At 38.0% G+C, this 17,281-nt stretch overlaps 2 protein-coding genes across 10 annotated transcripts in view; both read right to left on the bottom strand.

Annotated features, from left to right (window-relative positions):
• Positions 1-2,067, bottom strand: part of trpm7 (transient receptor potential cation channel, subfamily M, member 7) — a 43,934-nt gene extending 41,867 nt beyond the window's left edge. For 2 of the 3 annotated variants that reach the window (XM_008404785.2, XM_008404786.2), the window contains exon 1: positions 1,881-2,066. In XM_008404785.2, the coding sequence (XP_008403007.1) occupies positions 1,881-1,883 (3 nt within the window). In that variant the 5' untranslated portion in view covers positions 1,884-2,066. Of the gene's footprint in view, positions 1-1,880 lie in introns of all 3 variants that reach the window. The other variant, XM_017304044.1, reaches the window with a different exon arrangement.
• Positions 2,068-3,067: 1,000 nt separating this feature from the next.
• sppl2a (signal peptide peptidase like 2A) overlaps positions 3,068-17,281 on the bottom strand; it is a 15,262-nt gene continuing 1,048 nt past the window's right edge. The window contains exons 2-18 of one of the 7 annotated variants that reach the window (XR_533290.2): positions 14,340-14,450; positions 14,057-14,239; positions 13,126-13,215; positions 12,410-12,543; positions 11,621-11,772; positions 11,397-11,493; positions 10,421-10,522; positions 9,178-9,259; positions 8,833-8,907; positions 8,490-8,546; positions 7,077-7,130; positions 6,445-6,544; positions 6,272-6,352; positions 6,028-6,188; positions 4,195-4,231; positions 3,981-4,066; positions 3,068-3,544 (exon numbers count right to left, since the gene is read on the bottom strand). Coding sequence is in view for 6 of the 7 variants with exons in the window: in XM_017304169.1 (XP_017159658.1) it covers positions 3,507-3,544; positions 4,195-4,231; positions 6,028-6,188; positions 6,272-6,352; positions 6,445-6,544; positions 7,077-7,130; positions 8,490-8,546; positions 8,833-8,907; positions 9,178-9,259; positions 10,421-10,522; positions 11,397-11,493; positions 11,621-11,772; positions 12,410-12,543; positions 13,126-13,215; positions 14,057-14,239; positions 14,340-14,450 (1,554 nt within the window). In the remaining variant the exon portion in view is untranslated. Of the gene's footprint in view, positions 3,545-3,958; positions 4,067-4,194; positions 4,232-6,027; positions 6,189-6,271; positions 6,353-6,444; positions 6,545-7,076; positions 7,131-8,489; positions 8,547-8,832; positions 8,908-9,177; positions 9,260-10,420; positions 10,523-11,396; positions 11,494-11,620; positions 11,773-12,409; positions 12,544-13,125; positions 13,216-14,056; positions 14,240-14,339; positions 14,451-17,281 lie in introns of those variants that run through there. The other 6 variants (XM_017304169.1, XM_008404787.2, XM_008404789.2 and 3 more) reach the window with 6 other exon arrangements.

Genomic DNA, 17,281 nt, shown 5'->3' with positions numbered 1-17,281 from the left:
TTTTAATACAGGTAACTACAAAATAAAATGCAACACCACAGGCATTTGGAATTTTTTTTATTCAAGCAGCTATATCTATCGCTAGCAGCTATTCTCTCAAGACTTTTGAAGACGCCATGCGAGAAAATTAAATCTGAGAAGAAGTTTTTACAGTGCAGAGTGAAGGGAATCAGACTGGTGCAGATAAGTGAGCATTTTATTAATAAAAAACCAATATCTATAACCATCTTTTAAACCCAATCTATTACCAGAGGAAATGCTCACCAATCTTCTGGGGGAATTCCTTACTGTTGGGTAATTGGAAAACAAACCCAAAAACCACAGTCACTACTTAACAGAGGTACAAAAAAAACAAACAGAAGTGCAGCCAAAACAAGGTTTTTCAAGACCGTTGTACACTAAAGCTCAGACTACTTAAGACTTAAACCACCCATATGGGATTGCAACTTGACAAAGAAAAAAAACAACAACAACAGTGTGACGATACGATTACAAATCACAATGACTTATTTGATGAGGCAGGATTACTTCTAATCGTACTGTCAGAGTGCTCAGACCGCCGGTGGTAATCTCAGGCATATGACCACCACAAAGCGGGTACAGCAGAGGAATCTCAATGTACATAAAAATAGGCGCAATAGAGGGCTAAAACTTTAACACATTTAAATGCATGAATCAGGGTTTTTTTATTGGCTGACAGCATCTTTTTAAGGTTCATCAGTCTATCTTAATAAACATGTGTCACAGGTTGTTTAAAGGGGTACGAGTTTGGAAAATGTAGGATTTAGAGGCTTGTCAGTCACCATTAAAAAATCAAAACTTTGGTCCTGAAGTATAGCAGTGTTTATCAATCTTGTGAAATAATGTATAAATTTGCATGTTTTAAGAGGAAAATAAAACTGCGCATTTGGGCAATCACACCAACCTACACTACTCTGTCGTTACTACGATGATGGGCTTTAAATAGCAGCATCTTCTTAGTCAGGTTTAGGTCAAAGTGGTGGTAATTTGGCATAGTTTCTCGTCATTCCTCTGGGGGGGGAATTGGTATAAACAGGAAGTTGTCGTCGAAAGAGGAGGCTTTGTTTGTCACGGAGACAAAAGGGAAAACTGCTACAACCCAAACGGATATGTTGAAACAGGTCTTCAGCAGAAACCGCAGCAGGCCTTCCACGGTTCGCCCCATAAAACGCTACAGTAAGCGAGCAGGAATGTGTGTATAAAGGCTTTAATTAAAAGTCCAAGATATTAAACGTATCACTGTTTCAGCAGCACTTAAATGTTCCCGACGGCGGCTGAATAAAAAGCACTCAGTTCGGGGAGACTTGGCATCCGCTCAAGCTGGCATTGACTCGTTACTGGCAATGACAGCGTGTCTTGTCCGACATCCGAGACTGCTGGAAGAAATGTTGCTTTAACGAGTGCCAGCTGCTCTGAACTATACGGCTTTATACGAGTCGTGTCCGTCTGCCCATGTGGAGGACAAAAGCCGTTTCTGTTGCATCGTAGACTAGAGCTAAGCCCCCAAAGCTACCTGGGCGGCTGAAGCTAGTTAGCTAGCGAGCTAGCTACTTAGCCAGCTAACATTTGAAGCGAGTGAGATTTGGGGGATTTCCTCGTGAGACATTGGGAGACCTGGGTTTGTTACGTTTAGCTTACGGTGTTTTAACACAAAACCAAGATTGTCCGCGAAAAAACTGCACCGGGAGCTCCGCCGGTTGTGTCCCTGACAGGCAGCATGCATAAGGGGGTAGCTGGTGGTGGAGGTGGGGGGGTCCAACTTAAAAGCCCAGATGAGTCACGACAATCTCCTCGCGCCAATTTACCACCGCCGCTAAACCACACCGAGACGGCGGACTAACTCAGACGTGCTCACGTACCATTCTCTTCACCGTTGAGACTCAGGAAGAGCTGTGTCGTGGCTTTTATCCATCTATCGGCGTTGCTCTCGGTTAGCCTTGGAATAAAAGCCCGCTGGACGCTGGAGAGATCCGCTTCGGCTGCAGCTCCAACGGAAGGTTGCTTTTTCATAATTGAGCGACTCCAGACTGACGCAGCGTAACGAGCCGGCTGAGTCAGCCAGCCCAGAGCTTCACGTGACCGGGCGGAGCCAGCCGCCACATGTGCGCTTTGTTTTAGTTCCTGCTCAACGCAAACAAGCAGGAAGATCTATTGTTTCCATCTCCGATTGTAAAATGCGATGTTTATTATAACTGTGCCCAACTGTAAACGATAGTAGCATTTCAGACTTCTTTTTTATATGGATAAAAACACAATATGATATAGAGAGCATCAATAACCAAATATCCAGATATGACCCGAATATATTATTGCCTTTTTTATAAGCGTCTCGGGGGGCTTTCGTAAATGACAAAGGACAAAGTTTAAGGTAAATAAATCATTAATTACTAGATTAACTTTTTATCATTTTATAGAGTCGTCTGAGGTAAATAACCTTCAACTAATCTAAAACCACACTGACTTAACTCTTTAATCAGGAACAATCTGATTGCTACTGTAAACATTGATCTGTTTTATATAATCAAAACATTGACATAACGCAGGACAGAAAGCATGTTTTTATATGTGGAAATACATGGTCTTTGTCTTTTACATTTTTTTCCACCTTTTGTACAATTTCACTACTATTACATAGTTTGGAATTTCACAATTTTTCACATCAGGACAGATGTTTTTATTTATTTCAAAATAGCTCAAGCTCAAGTCAGAGTAAATTTGTAACACCTGCGAACTTCAAGTCCTTCCACGGGTTCTTTATTTAGGAGGATCCAAGTAAAGGGTGGTGAAACACATGCCCACCACACTTTTCAGAATTATCTGCTACTTTTTGCTGGTCTATCGTATAAAAGTCTAACAAAATGCAAAAAGTGTGTGGCTGTAACATGACAAAATGCAATATCCACATTATGACGCTACAAAATCCATTTGTTTAATCTGTGGCTCTGCAAAAACGTAAAAAAATCCTTCCCTTTTTAAAATGCCCAGTACACAAAACATGTTTCAAAGATAATAAAATTTTAATGTTTAAGAAAAAAAAACACACACAGGAGATTAAGTAGTTTCTTTATTATAAGGCAAAGGGAAAAAAGTCATATTTTACACAAAAGATTATACAGAAAACCCAGTTATCAAACTTATATTATTCTGCAGGTAGATGTTATTTAAACCCCCCTCATTCTGTCAAGCCAGATTCTATAAAGTGCTTTCTAATTTCGTTTACCGGTGAGGCGAAGTCATCGCTGATTTCTGCTAGTGAACATAACAAACCTCTCAGGCACTACAAGACATTTCAAATACTCAAACATCTCCTGTGGGCCAATCCGGTAGTTCCCAAGCTCCCGATCACATCAGTGAAAGTGATTCTAATTTGTCAGAAAAGTCAGAATAGACATGAAGTGTTCCCTTGCAATGCAAATGTGAAATAAAAAAAAAAATTAAAAAACATTGTAAAAAAAGAAAAAAAAAGTGATTCCAGCAGTCGGAGCTCAGCAGCTTTCCCCTATGGACCGGTCAGTTCTTCCCTCTAAAATAAAAGGTAAAAGAAAAAAACAAAAATGAACAAAGGGTGTTAATAATTTATTTAAAGTGTTCAATTGTCTCATACTGCTCAGTGCGAAAACTGTAGATCCAAAAGCAGGCAAGCAGAAAATCTTAGCATTACCTCCTAACCCATCCAAACTCCATGCAATAGCCCTACAACGCTAACCACAAGCAACAGCATGCAAAAAGGCCGAATGAATATCAACTCATTATTATCCCTGTTGATTGGAAAAGACGAATGAATGCGGGAGATGAGGAAGACGAGTAGCTGCACAACATAATGCAGAAACAAAGAGATGAAGTTAAAGAGCTGTTCCAGGGCCACAACTTTTATTTAATCCGCATCAAAGAAGTGTTGGCTTTTCATCTGAATTGTTTCTTTTTGTTGTTGTTGTTGTTTTTTTGTCATGTGGAGACACCTGGTGGTCTGTTTGTGGAAAACACTTTGATGTCCCACATGGCAGTTTTCATTTGTTGGGATTTGCGTCTTAGCGAGACACTGACCCTGGAAATCAGGAGATAGAAAAGAGGAGAGGAGGAAATAAAAGCTTGTGAGAGGTGATGAGTGGTAAAAAGCAACACTAATGAGAGGAAATACGCAAAAGAAGGTATCTGGGTCGGAGAGAAGCACACCTGGCAGCAAAGGTTCCCTGGATGAATCCAAAACCTGCTGAAAATTAATCAAAGACAGAATCACATCTTGCTTCTGCTCCCCTCTCTCTCTCTCTCTCTCTCTCTCTGACACACACACAGAAACACACAACCAAATGCTTAAAAATGTTCGCAAAAGAACAATAACATTGTTTATCGTAATTAGGCCTGTCCAATAACACATGTTGCTGGACGATAAATTGTCCCAGCTGTTTTCAGACCATTTTCAAGAAATATAATAGTAATGGCCTAATAATGCAAAAACACGTTCATTTATAACAATAGATTACGTTTTTGTATGTAGATGTTTGAAACTGATCTTTGAGGACAAGTTTGTGGAAATCTAATTTTTATACCAAAACAGGCAACACGTATCACCTGAGCTGAGGAGAATAAACGGGAAAACTTCAGCAGTGGTGATGAAAAAGCTCAAACAACAGCATTATCCTAATAATGCTACAGCAGTTAGCCAGATGCTGTAGCTTCAGGAAACGGCTTGGAACACAAGTTTCCAACCCAAAATGGCCTAACATTATTATTATCTGAAATACCTTTGCTAACAGAACTGTGTGAGGAGAAATTCTACTGTTTGTCTAAAAGCAAACACGGATCGATAGCAACGCAGTCTGCGAATAGCTTACAAGAGAACACGTCGTTATCGTAGGTATGCAGCACCTTTTTAAAGGCAAACAGTAATGCGACGCCGACCTGCAAATAGAAAGCTGCTTGCTTCAGGGAAATTTTTATGCAAAAGTTGCTTTGAAACTGAAGCACAGCTTCATTATGTTAGGCTTGTCTTGTTTTGCAGCATTGAGCATATCGTGCTTTACAAAAGCATACCTTTGAGCCGATTTGCCAATTTTCCTCATGACAAGGAGAAACTTTAAGGGGATTTAGCGGGACTTTATGATAAGGACACAAAGCACTGAGTCATTTGTAAAGTGGAAGGAAAAACAAAACTTTGAAAGACGTTGCTGTTTTTATTTGGAAAATAAATATTTGAAATTTAAAAGTGCATCGATTGCCTTTTTTTTTTTGTTGGCTAATCATTCATTTTAATTTTGACCAATAAAAAAAAAGAAAAAAAAAAGGAGGGTAAAAATGGATTTTGTTGTTGTATATAGTCTGTAAAAAGAAATTGGATCAGGATAAAATTGGCATAGTTAAAAAAAAAAAAATCAGAAATAAAATCTTTGTTCAGTGCAAGTGTGAAGGTAAAGAAGAGCTAAAAAGAAAAGAACATTTTAAAACAATCAGGGGAGTGCCGGTTGTAATTTTCGGGCTGATCTTTAAAAAAACCAGACCTGCCGATTCTGATTTTGGTCAATACCAATTTTTTTATTTATTTTTTGTCTGAAAAGTGGTGACAAAGTTGCCAAGTGGACAATTGTTAACTGCGCATGTGAAGAGGTGACATTGTGGGCAGGGTCTTTGTCACGACAGAGTAGAAGCGGAGGTAGATGAGCTCGGTTTCACATGTAAATATCAGCCAATCTCCCAAAATGAAGGAAATCGGTGCAGCCCCTTCTCAAACAGTTGGCGTGTATTCATGTTCAGTCCCCTTGTGGTCAACATACTGAAGAATCACATTTTGCTTAGGTGACTTATGTGCGTTTTATTCAGGGTAGAAGAGTAGAAGAGAGCAAACACAGATATATTCCAGGCTTTTCAACTTTTAAATTTTAAATAAATTAGTAAGGCATGTATTATCTTTCCACCCTGCACCTATGCATCACTACTGGTGTGCTGGTTGTTGTGGGACAAACTTCAAACCGAGAAATTCTGACTCTGCTCTTCACACGCCGCTCTTCTCACCTCGTATGTCGTTCCCGTCCAGAACTGCCTCATCTCCCCCCTGCAGCCCGCAACCACGGCGGAGGTTATCAAGGTGAAAGGCACCAGGTAGAGCAGGGCGGGTTGGCCCATCCCCGACAGCAGCATCACTGCAAAGGTCAGCACAAGTCCCAGGAGGTAGGCTGCCAGGAGCAAGCAGGATGGACATCAAAATACGAGCGAAACACAATATACGCATACAAAAATAGAAAATAAGGAAAATTACCAAAAACACAGCTGATGAAGTAGACATTCTTCCTGCTGTTGACCCAAACGTCAAACCTGCTGCAATAGGCCACCAGGAGCCCTGTTGGGTAAAGGACAATCCGAGAGCAAAGTGATGAGCAGTCGCCGTTCTATACGTTTAAAATGTCGACCTCGACAGGCATTGAATCTCACCTGGGACAATGATATCCCCGTAACCAAGGATGGAGAACTGCAGCCCACACAGGTTCTGAGTCCAAGCTAAGAACCGCGGGACACGCATCACCACGGGTATCTGCACATGTGGAGAGTCTTTTTTAATGGCAGAGCAGTCGCTGGAGCAGGGCTAAACGCAGCGCCTAATGTTTTATGAACGCATCGTCTGTAATACTGCGGTGTTTGAAATCAGAGTCTGCAAAAGCAGTGGCGCCCCGAGGGGGAAACATCGGGTGGCCATTTGTATCTGGGGTTGGAAGGAGGCACCCTAAAAGTTTTAATGGCCTGGTCCCCCACATGAAAATTTTCTTGGGGCGCCACTACTTCACTATGCTTTGTTCTTTGCCTTCAACTCAGTAACTTTGTGTAAATTTAGTCTTGTTGTGCTGATAGAGAAAACACTACAATTCATTTGGACTGCCCTAGAAGAACAGAAAGAAAAACAATAATGCACCAAGTAAAGGTCCGTTAGCAAACCACTCCCATATTTTTAGGTTGTCAATCATGCTAGAGACATAAAAAGGTTCCTTCCTTTCTCCACCTTTTCCCCGGGATGCAGCATAACAAACGAAAAAAAAAAGGTAGTGGATGGGTAACAAGTCAAGTCTTACTTTCTCAGAAGGAGGCTGGGGTTCAGCGGGGATCTCCACCATGTTACCTTGTGTCTAAGACAGAGCCCACCCAACCCCAGCGCACAGTTAGTAGATCAGTCTACAGTTCCCCTCAGGGCATTCACAGCAGCCTGGATGCTAATGAAGCTGCTAACAGTTTGAAAGAGAATATCACCAAGCTTAGCTTAGCTTGTAGCTTACAATCGCCTGCCCCACCCTTAATCTCCCCAAGACGAAAACACCTGCACATGCGTTAATAATGCTTTACACTGACAGGAAGGACGGTTTGCCTTATTAGATAACAGACAAAAACTGAAAAATAGCATTTAAAAAAGAAAAAATACATGTGCATCTCAATCAGATAAAATATCAATACAAACTTTTATCCAAAAAGTGAAATATAAGGCAGCACTTTTCCCCTTGTACTTGTCCACCTTTCTCCTTCCACTCAACTTTCCGTGTACAAAGCAGTCTTTGTACAGCTGTCTCTTTGTAAATGGCCTTTTTTGGCTTCTGGAGAATAGGCCATGACTGCACAGAGCAGACCATAACATGACCAAAAAGGTAAATAAACATAAACGGTAAAATGGACATGTTGTTAGTAATGAAGGAATATAGTAGGATTTTCCTGTTTTAATTGAATTTAAAAAATTCATTAATATTTTGATGACATTCTGGTTTAGAGAAATGCACATGTACTTTTGCACACTGCAAAGCCAGACCACATTTTCCAGTAAGTTAGAGGATTTAATAAATTACAGAGCCAAAACTGGTCAAATTTTAAAGATGACACAGAAATAGCTGGAGTGACTGGAGTTTTGTCCTGATAAATGGATTGAAAATTGAGCAACACACTCCCTGGCCCCTCTTATTGTAGATACCATGAATTATTACGGTAATTATATAGTAATTTTCCCTCATTAAAAAAAAATCCTACAGAAGTTTAAGTGAAGTTTGTAAAGAGAAAATATATTTTTACAACAATATTGATCATTTCCTGATAAAGTAATGCCATTTCCACGTCTGTGAAGCTCTTTTGTGCCTGTCCTTTAGTTTGCAGCGGTTCTGTATTGACATTTAACACATTTCTGAAAATTAACATTCGGTTTTCTGTTTCCTAAATAGGGGTACAATAGTTATTTGGTTCAGAACGTTACAAAACTCCATGATTAGATTCGGGAAACAGTTTCGCCTTCAATGACCTTTTCCAATACCACATAATAGGAAGTTTCTGACCGAAACTCTTTGTGTAACACTCACTCGCTTCCCTACATAAGAATTTGACTCAGATCACCATATTTGGGCACGCAAATATGATTCTCAAAAACAAAAAGATTATTTGTGATGATTTTAGCAATTTATCTTCACAGTTTCTATATGAAATTATAAATATAAAACCTTTGGAGAAATTACCTTCTCCCCAGATGCGTCGGGGCCGAGAGCAACCTGCACCATGATGCTGACTCCATTCTGGTCAAGGGCAAAAAGAATGGAAGTTATTGCATTTCTCATCAATTTATGAAACGATAACAACTGCCAGTGACGCAAACAAGCACCAAAAATCTACAAGTAGGTGTCTGGCATCGGATAAATAACTTGATTATTTCTTCAAACTCATATCCAGACATATGAGTTTGAAGACAGTGTCAAAGCTCTTGAAACATTATCATAAGAATATTAATCGAAGAAATACTGAAATAAAATTAAAAAATGACATGCAAAATACAATATAGAAAAACAGCTTATTTATACAAACCTTTGTGAAGAAAGGAGTTATGAACACAAAGAAGACGTCATACAGCAGGAGGAGACTCAGTAAGATCACACAGATCTGTCAGAAATAAGACAAGTTAATATGAAAAAGCTGATTATAGATCAGAGAAATCCTACAGACAATCCTAAACTGCTAGGTTATTATATCAAATAAAGCAAATCAAAAATGATATCCTGGCCAATTGTACAAGTTTAAAATGGAAAACATAAACAGCCTAAAATAATACAAGGTGAATTCTCCCCCAGAGCAAACACAATAAAATGAATGCAATATAAACCAATAAAACGCTGAGGCTACAGCTGTGTAAGTGTGTGTGTGTGTCCGTACCTTGAAATTGGACAGTGTGATGGTCTTCATGAAGTTGAGGCAAAAAGCAATGCCAAGCAAGTTCTGCAGGATCCAGATCCACCTATGAGGACAAAACAGATTTTTAATCAGATATGAGAAATCAACCGCTGACAGGAACCGGACGGTTTTATAAATGGAGATCGGCTGGTCGGAAACTAAAAATTTGATGGGTTTTGTTGTCGTTTTTTTTTCAATAAATCTACCCATCACACCCAACGGATCTTCAACAGTTGACAAAAAGCTGAACATATTACAATGTTGCTCTGCTTTAGAGCCAAACTAATGACAAATTCCACTCCTTATGTAAATATTTTATGAGTTCACTGATGAAGTGTAAAACCCCGGACTGATTTAAATAACCTAACACAAAGGAGTAAATTGGAGCTTTTTTATTTAAAATATTAAAACAATCTATTTACTGAAACAGCTCTACAATGTATGCAGTTTGCTTAAGAAATTACAGTTTTTTTTATGGTTTTATTAAATAACATGTCAAATTTATGCAGTGAGTCAGGGGGAAAAAAAGGTATTTCGTTATTATTTTTAGTCTTTAAGAAGAAATCAGTATTGAAAAATCATCAATAGAGTCTGATCAGTGAATCTGTAGTTTTTTTTTTTATTCAACCATGTTTCATAAATTCAAATACAGCAACTCGTGTCTGCACTGGGGTAATCCTTACACGCATGCACTGTGTCATGAAGGTGGTGAAATTAATGATGGAGCGTTTGCAGTTATCTGGCCGATTTTTAAAAAGCCTGAGCTGCAGATTTTCATTTTTTATGATACAATTTTTTTCTCTCTGAAAAGTTGCTAAATATAGCAGACCCCGTCGGTCTGCCTTTTCTAATAATTGGTTCACAACTAAGTATTGGGCGACAGACGATCTCCCAAAATTCAGAACATTTTTTTGGTGTACGCCAAATAAAAACGATACTTTCTACAGTTGCTTATTACCAGCGAATGGGGTGCTTGCATTTTGCAAAAAGCAGGTGAACCAAGTTACCCAGTCAGTGTCTAAAAAAGTCTTCAAATTCACATGAACTAATGAGGACGCTGAAGTGTGTGTTGCTCTGTGAGAAGCAAACGGTTTGGCCGTTTCCAACTTAATTCTGCTTCACTTCAAATCAGACGCCTGCTTTAATATCAGAGAGAAATGAAACCAAAACAGAACAGTGTGTGTGTGTGTGTGTGTGTGTGTGTGTGTATGTGACATGACAGTACCTGTCTTCATTTCTGTACACTCCCCAGATCACAGCGACAGTAATGCACACAGCAGCCAGCAGGATGGATCTCACTGACACATTCTTGTTGTACACAGAAAAGCTGAGAAAAAACACACGGATAGACACACACCAATGATTCAGGGTGCAATAAACAGCTGAAGCTGCTGGAAACACAGAAATAACACACACACCGCTCACAGGGTTCTGTGTGACACACTACTGGTGTGAACAAGGTTTGAGTTGTTTGTTTTGAGTAATGGTGACTGTATAACTGCACAAATGAGGAAACGGGAATATTTCCTTATGGTAACTCATCCACGAAATGTTCGATTTCAAAATATTATTTCTAGGGCTGAAATTAAAGATTATTTTAGGAATCAATTATTCAGATGATTAATCTGATTTTAAAAAATTGCCTTGCTTCAGATTTTTCATTAAACCACATTTTTATTTTTAATACAAAATTAAAAATACATTAAAAGGTGCAAATAAAGAATGAGAAAATAAACATTCCGCAGCATTAAATGCAATAACGTAGCATTCATTCAGTATACACTTGATCATTTGTATTAATCGATTAATTGGATAGCAAAAGGACCTAAAACCAACATTTTGTTCTTTACAGAATTTGAACCAGGTAATGCAAAAACTGTGTCACTTGACAATTTTTTTTAATCTAACTTTAAAAAAAAAAAAACATCTAAAATGTTCATATATTTTGTACAGTTTTGGCCTAATTTCTGCTCTGAGTGTGTTGTTCTTTCAACAACTGACCTTCTTTTGAGTCTGTATCCTCCAGTTAGGGATAAATCGATTCCTAGATTATCCGATGATTATTTCAATAATAGTACCAATTAATCTTTTCAATCCCAGTTATTTCCAGCTTTTTTACATTTTTGTAAAGAAACAAAATAATCCGCTTTGCACATCTTTCAAAGTGCATTTTATAATACCGGAAGCAGCGAGGCTCATACCTTAAAGTGCCACAACGGATTAAGTCCAGCACCGCGTCCAGGCAGCTGAACAGTGCTGAGGCAGTGGCGAAGCAGAAGATGGTGATAATGATGTAAACTGTGAACGGAAAAATGGAAAAAGAAAACAGATTGCGCCAGTAAAAAAATAAATAAATAAATAAAATAAATTCCTTGTAGGATTATTCCAATCTCAACAAGTGATTGGCTTATTCTGTTCCGCTCACCGAGGACGTTGTAGAAGTAGTACATGAGCACCAGCATCCCGCACATCACGACGACGAAGATGATGATGTTGAGGGGGGAGTAGAGCACTCTGCTGCCGTCCGTTTTGTGTTCTTCTGCTCCTCCTCTGGCAGCGTAGCTCTTCAGTCGCTCGCTGGTGTGAAAAAGGGGAAACGTGTTTGAGCAAAAATCTAAAATGGCTGAGTAATTTAACAGCAGTTGTCATGTAATTATTACACAAAATAGCTGTCATGCTCCTAATAGATTAACACCAGCAGTGTGACAAGCTGGTTAGTTAGTCAGGTTGTCTGCTCAAGTAGCCAGATTCAGTGTGAAACTTTCAAACTGTTATTTTAAAACAGAAACCCCAACAAGTGTTGATACTCGTTTCCTACTTCCGTTTATATCGCTACGTAACCTAACCATTCATGGAATATGCTCCTATAACTAACAATATTTATCGTATCGTTTGTAATTTATTGTGAACATTTTCTCATAAGAATTTTGATTTATCGTTTTGTTGGCAAGTCACAATAAACAATGTTAAACAAAGCTGACATTTTTTTTATCAGAAATGTTAATTTATCAATTTTTCTGATATTTGATCCACGAGAGAATTAACAAATGTTAGTAAATTCAAAAATTTGAATAAATGCCGTTGCTGCATGCAGTTTAGTGATATAATAATAATGACATGACAAAAGTAAAATATTTAGCTGCACAGCGAAATAAAGCTTTCGCTCACACCGACCCTTATGAAACTTCAAGCTCTCTGAAGTACCAACTCTCACCGTTCACAAGCTCTACTCCATAAGCCGCCCAAAGCCACCGTTGCTATAGCGATCAGCAGCAGGACGACGATGTTCAGATCAATCTTAGAGTACTGCGGTGCGTACAGCTTCACTTCCATTCCTTCGCCAAACACCTAAAGGAAAAACAAGAGGTCAACAGCTCCGATGGCAGACACCAGGTAAGATCAGGGCTGCAGGTAACGATTAATCTATCGATTATTCTGATAATTAATCAATTAATCGGATTAAAAAGTGGCAGATTTTTCATTTAAATCTTTTTTTTTTACATTATATTCAATTAGTTTTCATTAAAAGATGCATTCCTTTTACAAATAAGAAGATAAACATTTTACAGTCTAAAATGAAATAACATATCAGGGGTTTTGAGTAGAACATAATGACGGACAAAAGTTTTTTTCATCTTAAATGCAAAATGTTTATGTTGTTTGTACAATTTTGGCTCTTTTTTTTCAGCAAATGGCCTTCATACTCCACTTCACAATTAATCGATCACTAAATTAGCCAACAACTATTTCAATAATCAATTAATCTCAGTTAATTCACACAGATAAGATTGAAGTCTTTTTGGTAAAACTAGTGCCATTTCTATACGCAATACTGTAACTTACATAATATGACTACATTTCAAATTTGCTCTTGGAGGAGATAAAATCTGATCCAATAAAATGCAGAAACAGAAAGCAAACCCCACTTACATGCTCGGCCGTCAGGAAGTCCCTGTACCTCATGAGAGCCAGAGGAATGTGGACCTTTAGATACTCTGACTCGTTGGCTGATGGAGCGACCTGAGGAGCAGAGTTGGCAACCACACCAAATAAACTTGTGTAGATTGGAACAAGACCAGTCTATAGGGTTCAGTAAAGATCATCTGTTTAGCTCAGAAACAAGAGTACAATCATAGAAACAATCATTAACACGCCACTTTCTTATTGCTGTATGGATATCACCGGTTTCCTAATCCAGTCTAAAACAATTTGTAAATGTTAAACAAAATGGTTCTGGAGCAATGTGTTTGTTTGTTTGCTTTCCCAAAAATGATTTGCCAACTACAACTACAACTACAGTTCTGGTTACACCTCCTATGGAAAAAACTTTTAACAAGTTTCCATAAATTTGCCTGAGCTTTAACTGCTCCATTTTAATTAGGTGATACTAAGACTAAGATTTTTGGCAACAAATTGTATTGAGGGTGTGCATGAAAACCCACACCATGCACACTTTGCAGTACAGTGGAGGATCAGTGATGCTCTGGGCCTGCCAAACAAATTAAAAGAATTTTTGTGAAAAAGTCAGAAAATACAGAAAATTAATGTCTCTGCCCAGAGAGAAAAAAAACAAGTGCTGAATTTTATATGAGAACATTTCACTTCCTGTGGTTTTCTTTTAGTTGTTTTAATACAAAAGGAGAAACAAGTTCCTGATTTAGCCAAAGTTGGAAGCGAAACCTGTAAAACTGATTTAGTCTTTCTATACTTTTTCAAGAAACAGATTTTTATCTCATAGAAACCCCCCTCCCCAAAAAAAAAACAATGCTGAGTATTTAACAACTAAAATTAAACAGTAAAAAAGGGCACGCATTTTATATTATTTTTCAACCAAAAATTACATTTCATCTAAATGTCTTACCAGGTTTGTGCTGCTCGCAATAAGCAGCACCTTAGCGCCAAGGTTTTGGGCGATGATAGCCTTCTGGCTGAATCCGCATTCCCCCCTCATCACCACCAGAGCTTTGCCCTCTACCGCCTCTGGTCGGACTCCTGAGACGTCACACAGCACGGTGGACGTCAGATTCACCAGCTGGTACGTCATCTGATAAAAATAATTTTAAAAAAAAATCAACAATGAGCAGATAGAGTAATGAGACAAGCAAGGCCAGAGTTTCATGAAGTGAAGATAACTGATAACTTACAGCTTTATCAAGCGTTTCTTCAAGAGGAGTCCAGGAGTGATTGTAGACGAGGCAGTAGTCCCGAACTAAACTTCCATTTGAGATGTGCAAAACAGCTTCTTGGCAATTTACCTGTAGATGAAGAAATACAATGGATATTTTAATCTAATTCCACTTTTTAAAATAAATTTTAAAAAATTTATTGCGCCGACATGACTAAATGGAGACCCTGGATAACAATACTTAAACATCCTACAAGTTTATCTTTATTTTATTCAGTGGTTGAAGTGGAGAAAGAAAGTTATTTACGAGAAGCAGCATTCAGCTTCTATGCACCACAGATTTGGAACAAACTTCCAGAAAAATACAACAGCTGAAACACTGGGTGCCTTTAAATTTCAACTTAAAACCCACCTGTTTAGAGTTGCTTATGGCTAAATTAGGGTTAGCGTGTGGGTTTTGATGTCTTCCATGTTTTTATGTCTTTAATGTTTTTCATTTCTTTTTATTTCTTTTCTACGTTTTAATGATGTAAAGCCCCCCGAAAAACATCCCAGCTGACGGCGTTCAACTAAAAACCTAGAGGTTGGAGTCCTTGTCAAACGGTGTTTTTGACTAAAGTCCCTGAGGGTTAGAGTCCCAGTTAAACGACGTTTAACTGAAGTCCTAAAGGGGTGCGGGTTTTAATGTTTTTATCTTTTTTTTTTAATCTCTCTCTTTCTCACTGTTTATTTAATGTCACATGCTGTTTTTATTTTAATTATGTAAAGCACTTTGAAATGCCTTGCTGCTGAAATGTGCTATACAAATAAAATTTGATTGATTGATTTACATGGTCGAAATGATGTAAATAACTTGCTTTGCACCTCAGCTTCCGTGTTTGGGGAAAAGCGGCTCGATTGTTTCCGATCCAATAAAAATATAATTTTACACTAGGTGCTTGCAGGGCTTGGCCAAAGTTTGTACATCAATCCGAAGCCCCAACAAGTAAGCTGGAGAAAGGTTTTAAGATGTACGCCTCCTCCACTGATACAAAGGTGAGTTTTACTTAAACTTTGTGGCTAACCTTAACCTTAGCTTATGCTAGTAGGCAATATTCTCTGACATTGTTCTTGTAAAAATGTGCTATTTAAGTATCTAAACATTCTAACGGACAATGTTTTTATCTTATTTTCAAATATTGTCGTTACTGTCAGAGACTAACTGGGGAGATTACGGTTCGGGCTTTTAGCTTCCAAAACATGACGAGGCACAACAAGCCTCATATCTTAACAGTAGCGCAGCTCTGGTGTCAGAGTTCTGGTTCAGCTGACTGTTCAGGTTCAAAGTTGCTGCTTTTAGAAAAATATGACAGTGTCCCTTAAKGTMTCCGTGTTATATCGTTTTATTACCTTTACATGTTTCTTGTGAAGAGCTCAGATAGGACGRTGTTTACTGCAGTATGTACAGGCGGATCAGTTGCTCGGCTGTCTGGCTCTGGTCTGCTCACTAGTTCCCATAAACTCGCTCTTTCAGGCTGAATACAGAAGTGATTCCATGGAAATAACTCAGGGAGGCTCCTTGATTTACCATCCGTATCCCCGGTATTTTTAGGCTGATCCGGAGTGAAGGGAAGGCTGCAAACTTTGTGTTGTGCAGCGTTAGCTTTAACAGGTAGTGGCAAATACCAGTTAAAGCTGGTATCGCTTGGTAGGATCCTTCTTAATTCAGGATCGCTTGGAAATTTATGAAAACTTAAAATCCCATTATATTAGGAAGACAACAATGTTCATAGTACTGCTTTTTTTTGCATCTAAAATAAGACTTAGTCTTTTCTAGCAGTCATGGTAACTCAAAGCGGAAACAAGAGAGCCGCATTAGGTCCTGGAGATGTGACGTCAATGCCGAAGGTGCAAAGAGCCCATTATTGAAATAATCGTCAACTGATTTAGAAATAAACTAATTGTTAACAGGAGTATACAGAGTCAAAAAATAATAATAATTTGCTGGGGAAAAAAAACATATTCAGAGCCGTAATTAAGTCACAAAAAATCTGTACATTTTACATTCAAGATAAAAACCTTTATCGGTAAAAATGTTTTAGCCAAAATTCCACAAGTGCCACTTTTATCTTCATCCGTATCAAATTCGCTAATTTATTGCATGTTAGGCAATAAAATGTTTATTTTCTTATTCAAAAAAAGGAATTTAATTATTTCTTTATTTGCATCTTTTAATGTATTTCTAACATAGAAACAAGGCTTAAGTGGTTAAATGAAAAACCTGGAGAATATGCCATTTTTTAAAATCCGATTAATCACCAGAATAATCGATAAAATATTTGATTGTTAAGTTTTCTTTAATTATTATTAAATCGTCAATTAACCAGATAAATCCCACTGAGACCAAGACCTCTTTCACAAGAATGACCCGGCCAAGAAGGGCAGCAGCACACGTCATGACAGATGAGACAAGTAAACAGAAAGAACAAAAATAGATATTAGAAATAGCTAAACAACAGTTTGACACTCAGTTGTGACAATACTAATTTCTAAAACAGTGGCAATTTAAGAAAACTCAGGCATTATTGACAGGGTATTCATTCTTGGATAACTACAAGACCAATCAGGATTTTTTTTTTAAACCAGCATTTTATTTTCATAGTAAGACATTTTCAGACCAATTAATAAGTCATTGCACAATTAGTGTTTTATGATTTTTGGATTCTGGATTCTTAAATAATGCGATTTAAAGAGGGTCAAAAGTGCTGCAATTAAAAAACAAACGTTTTCATATTTACACACATAAATAACTTTTAAGAGTAACTGTGGTTGTTTGTCCATTGTGCACCCTGCATCTTACCTGTTCACCACTGGGTAGATGAAATATTTCTTTATGATTTTATCTTGCAGTTCACTCATGTAGACATATTATATAAATTCACATGCAGCTTTTTTCCATGACAAATACAGATTTATAATATA

The sequence above is a fragment of the Poecilia reticulata genome, linkage group LG3 (assembly GCF_000633615.1).
Source record: "Poecilia reticulata strain Guanapo linkage group LG3, Guppy_female_1.0+MT, whole genome shotgun sequence".
NCBI classification, from domain to species: Eukaryota; Metazoa; Chordata; class Actinopteri; order Cyprinodontiformes; family Poeciliidae; genus Poecilia; species Poecilia reticulata.
The sequence above is the reverse complement of the archived record's forward strand: the minus strand, read 5'-3'. Positions and strand labels throughout refer to the sequence as shown.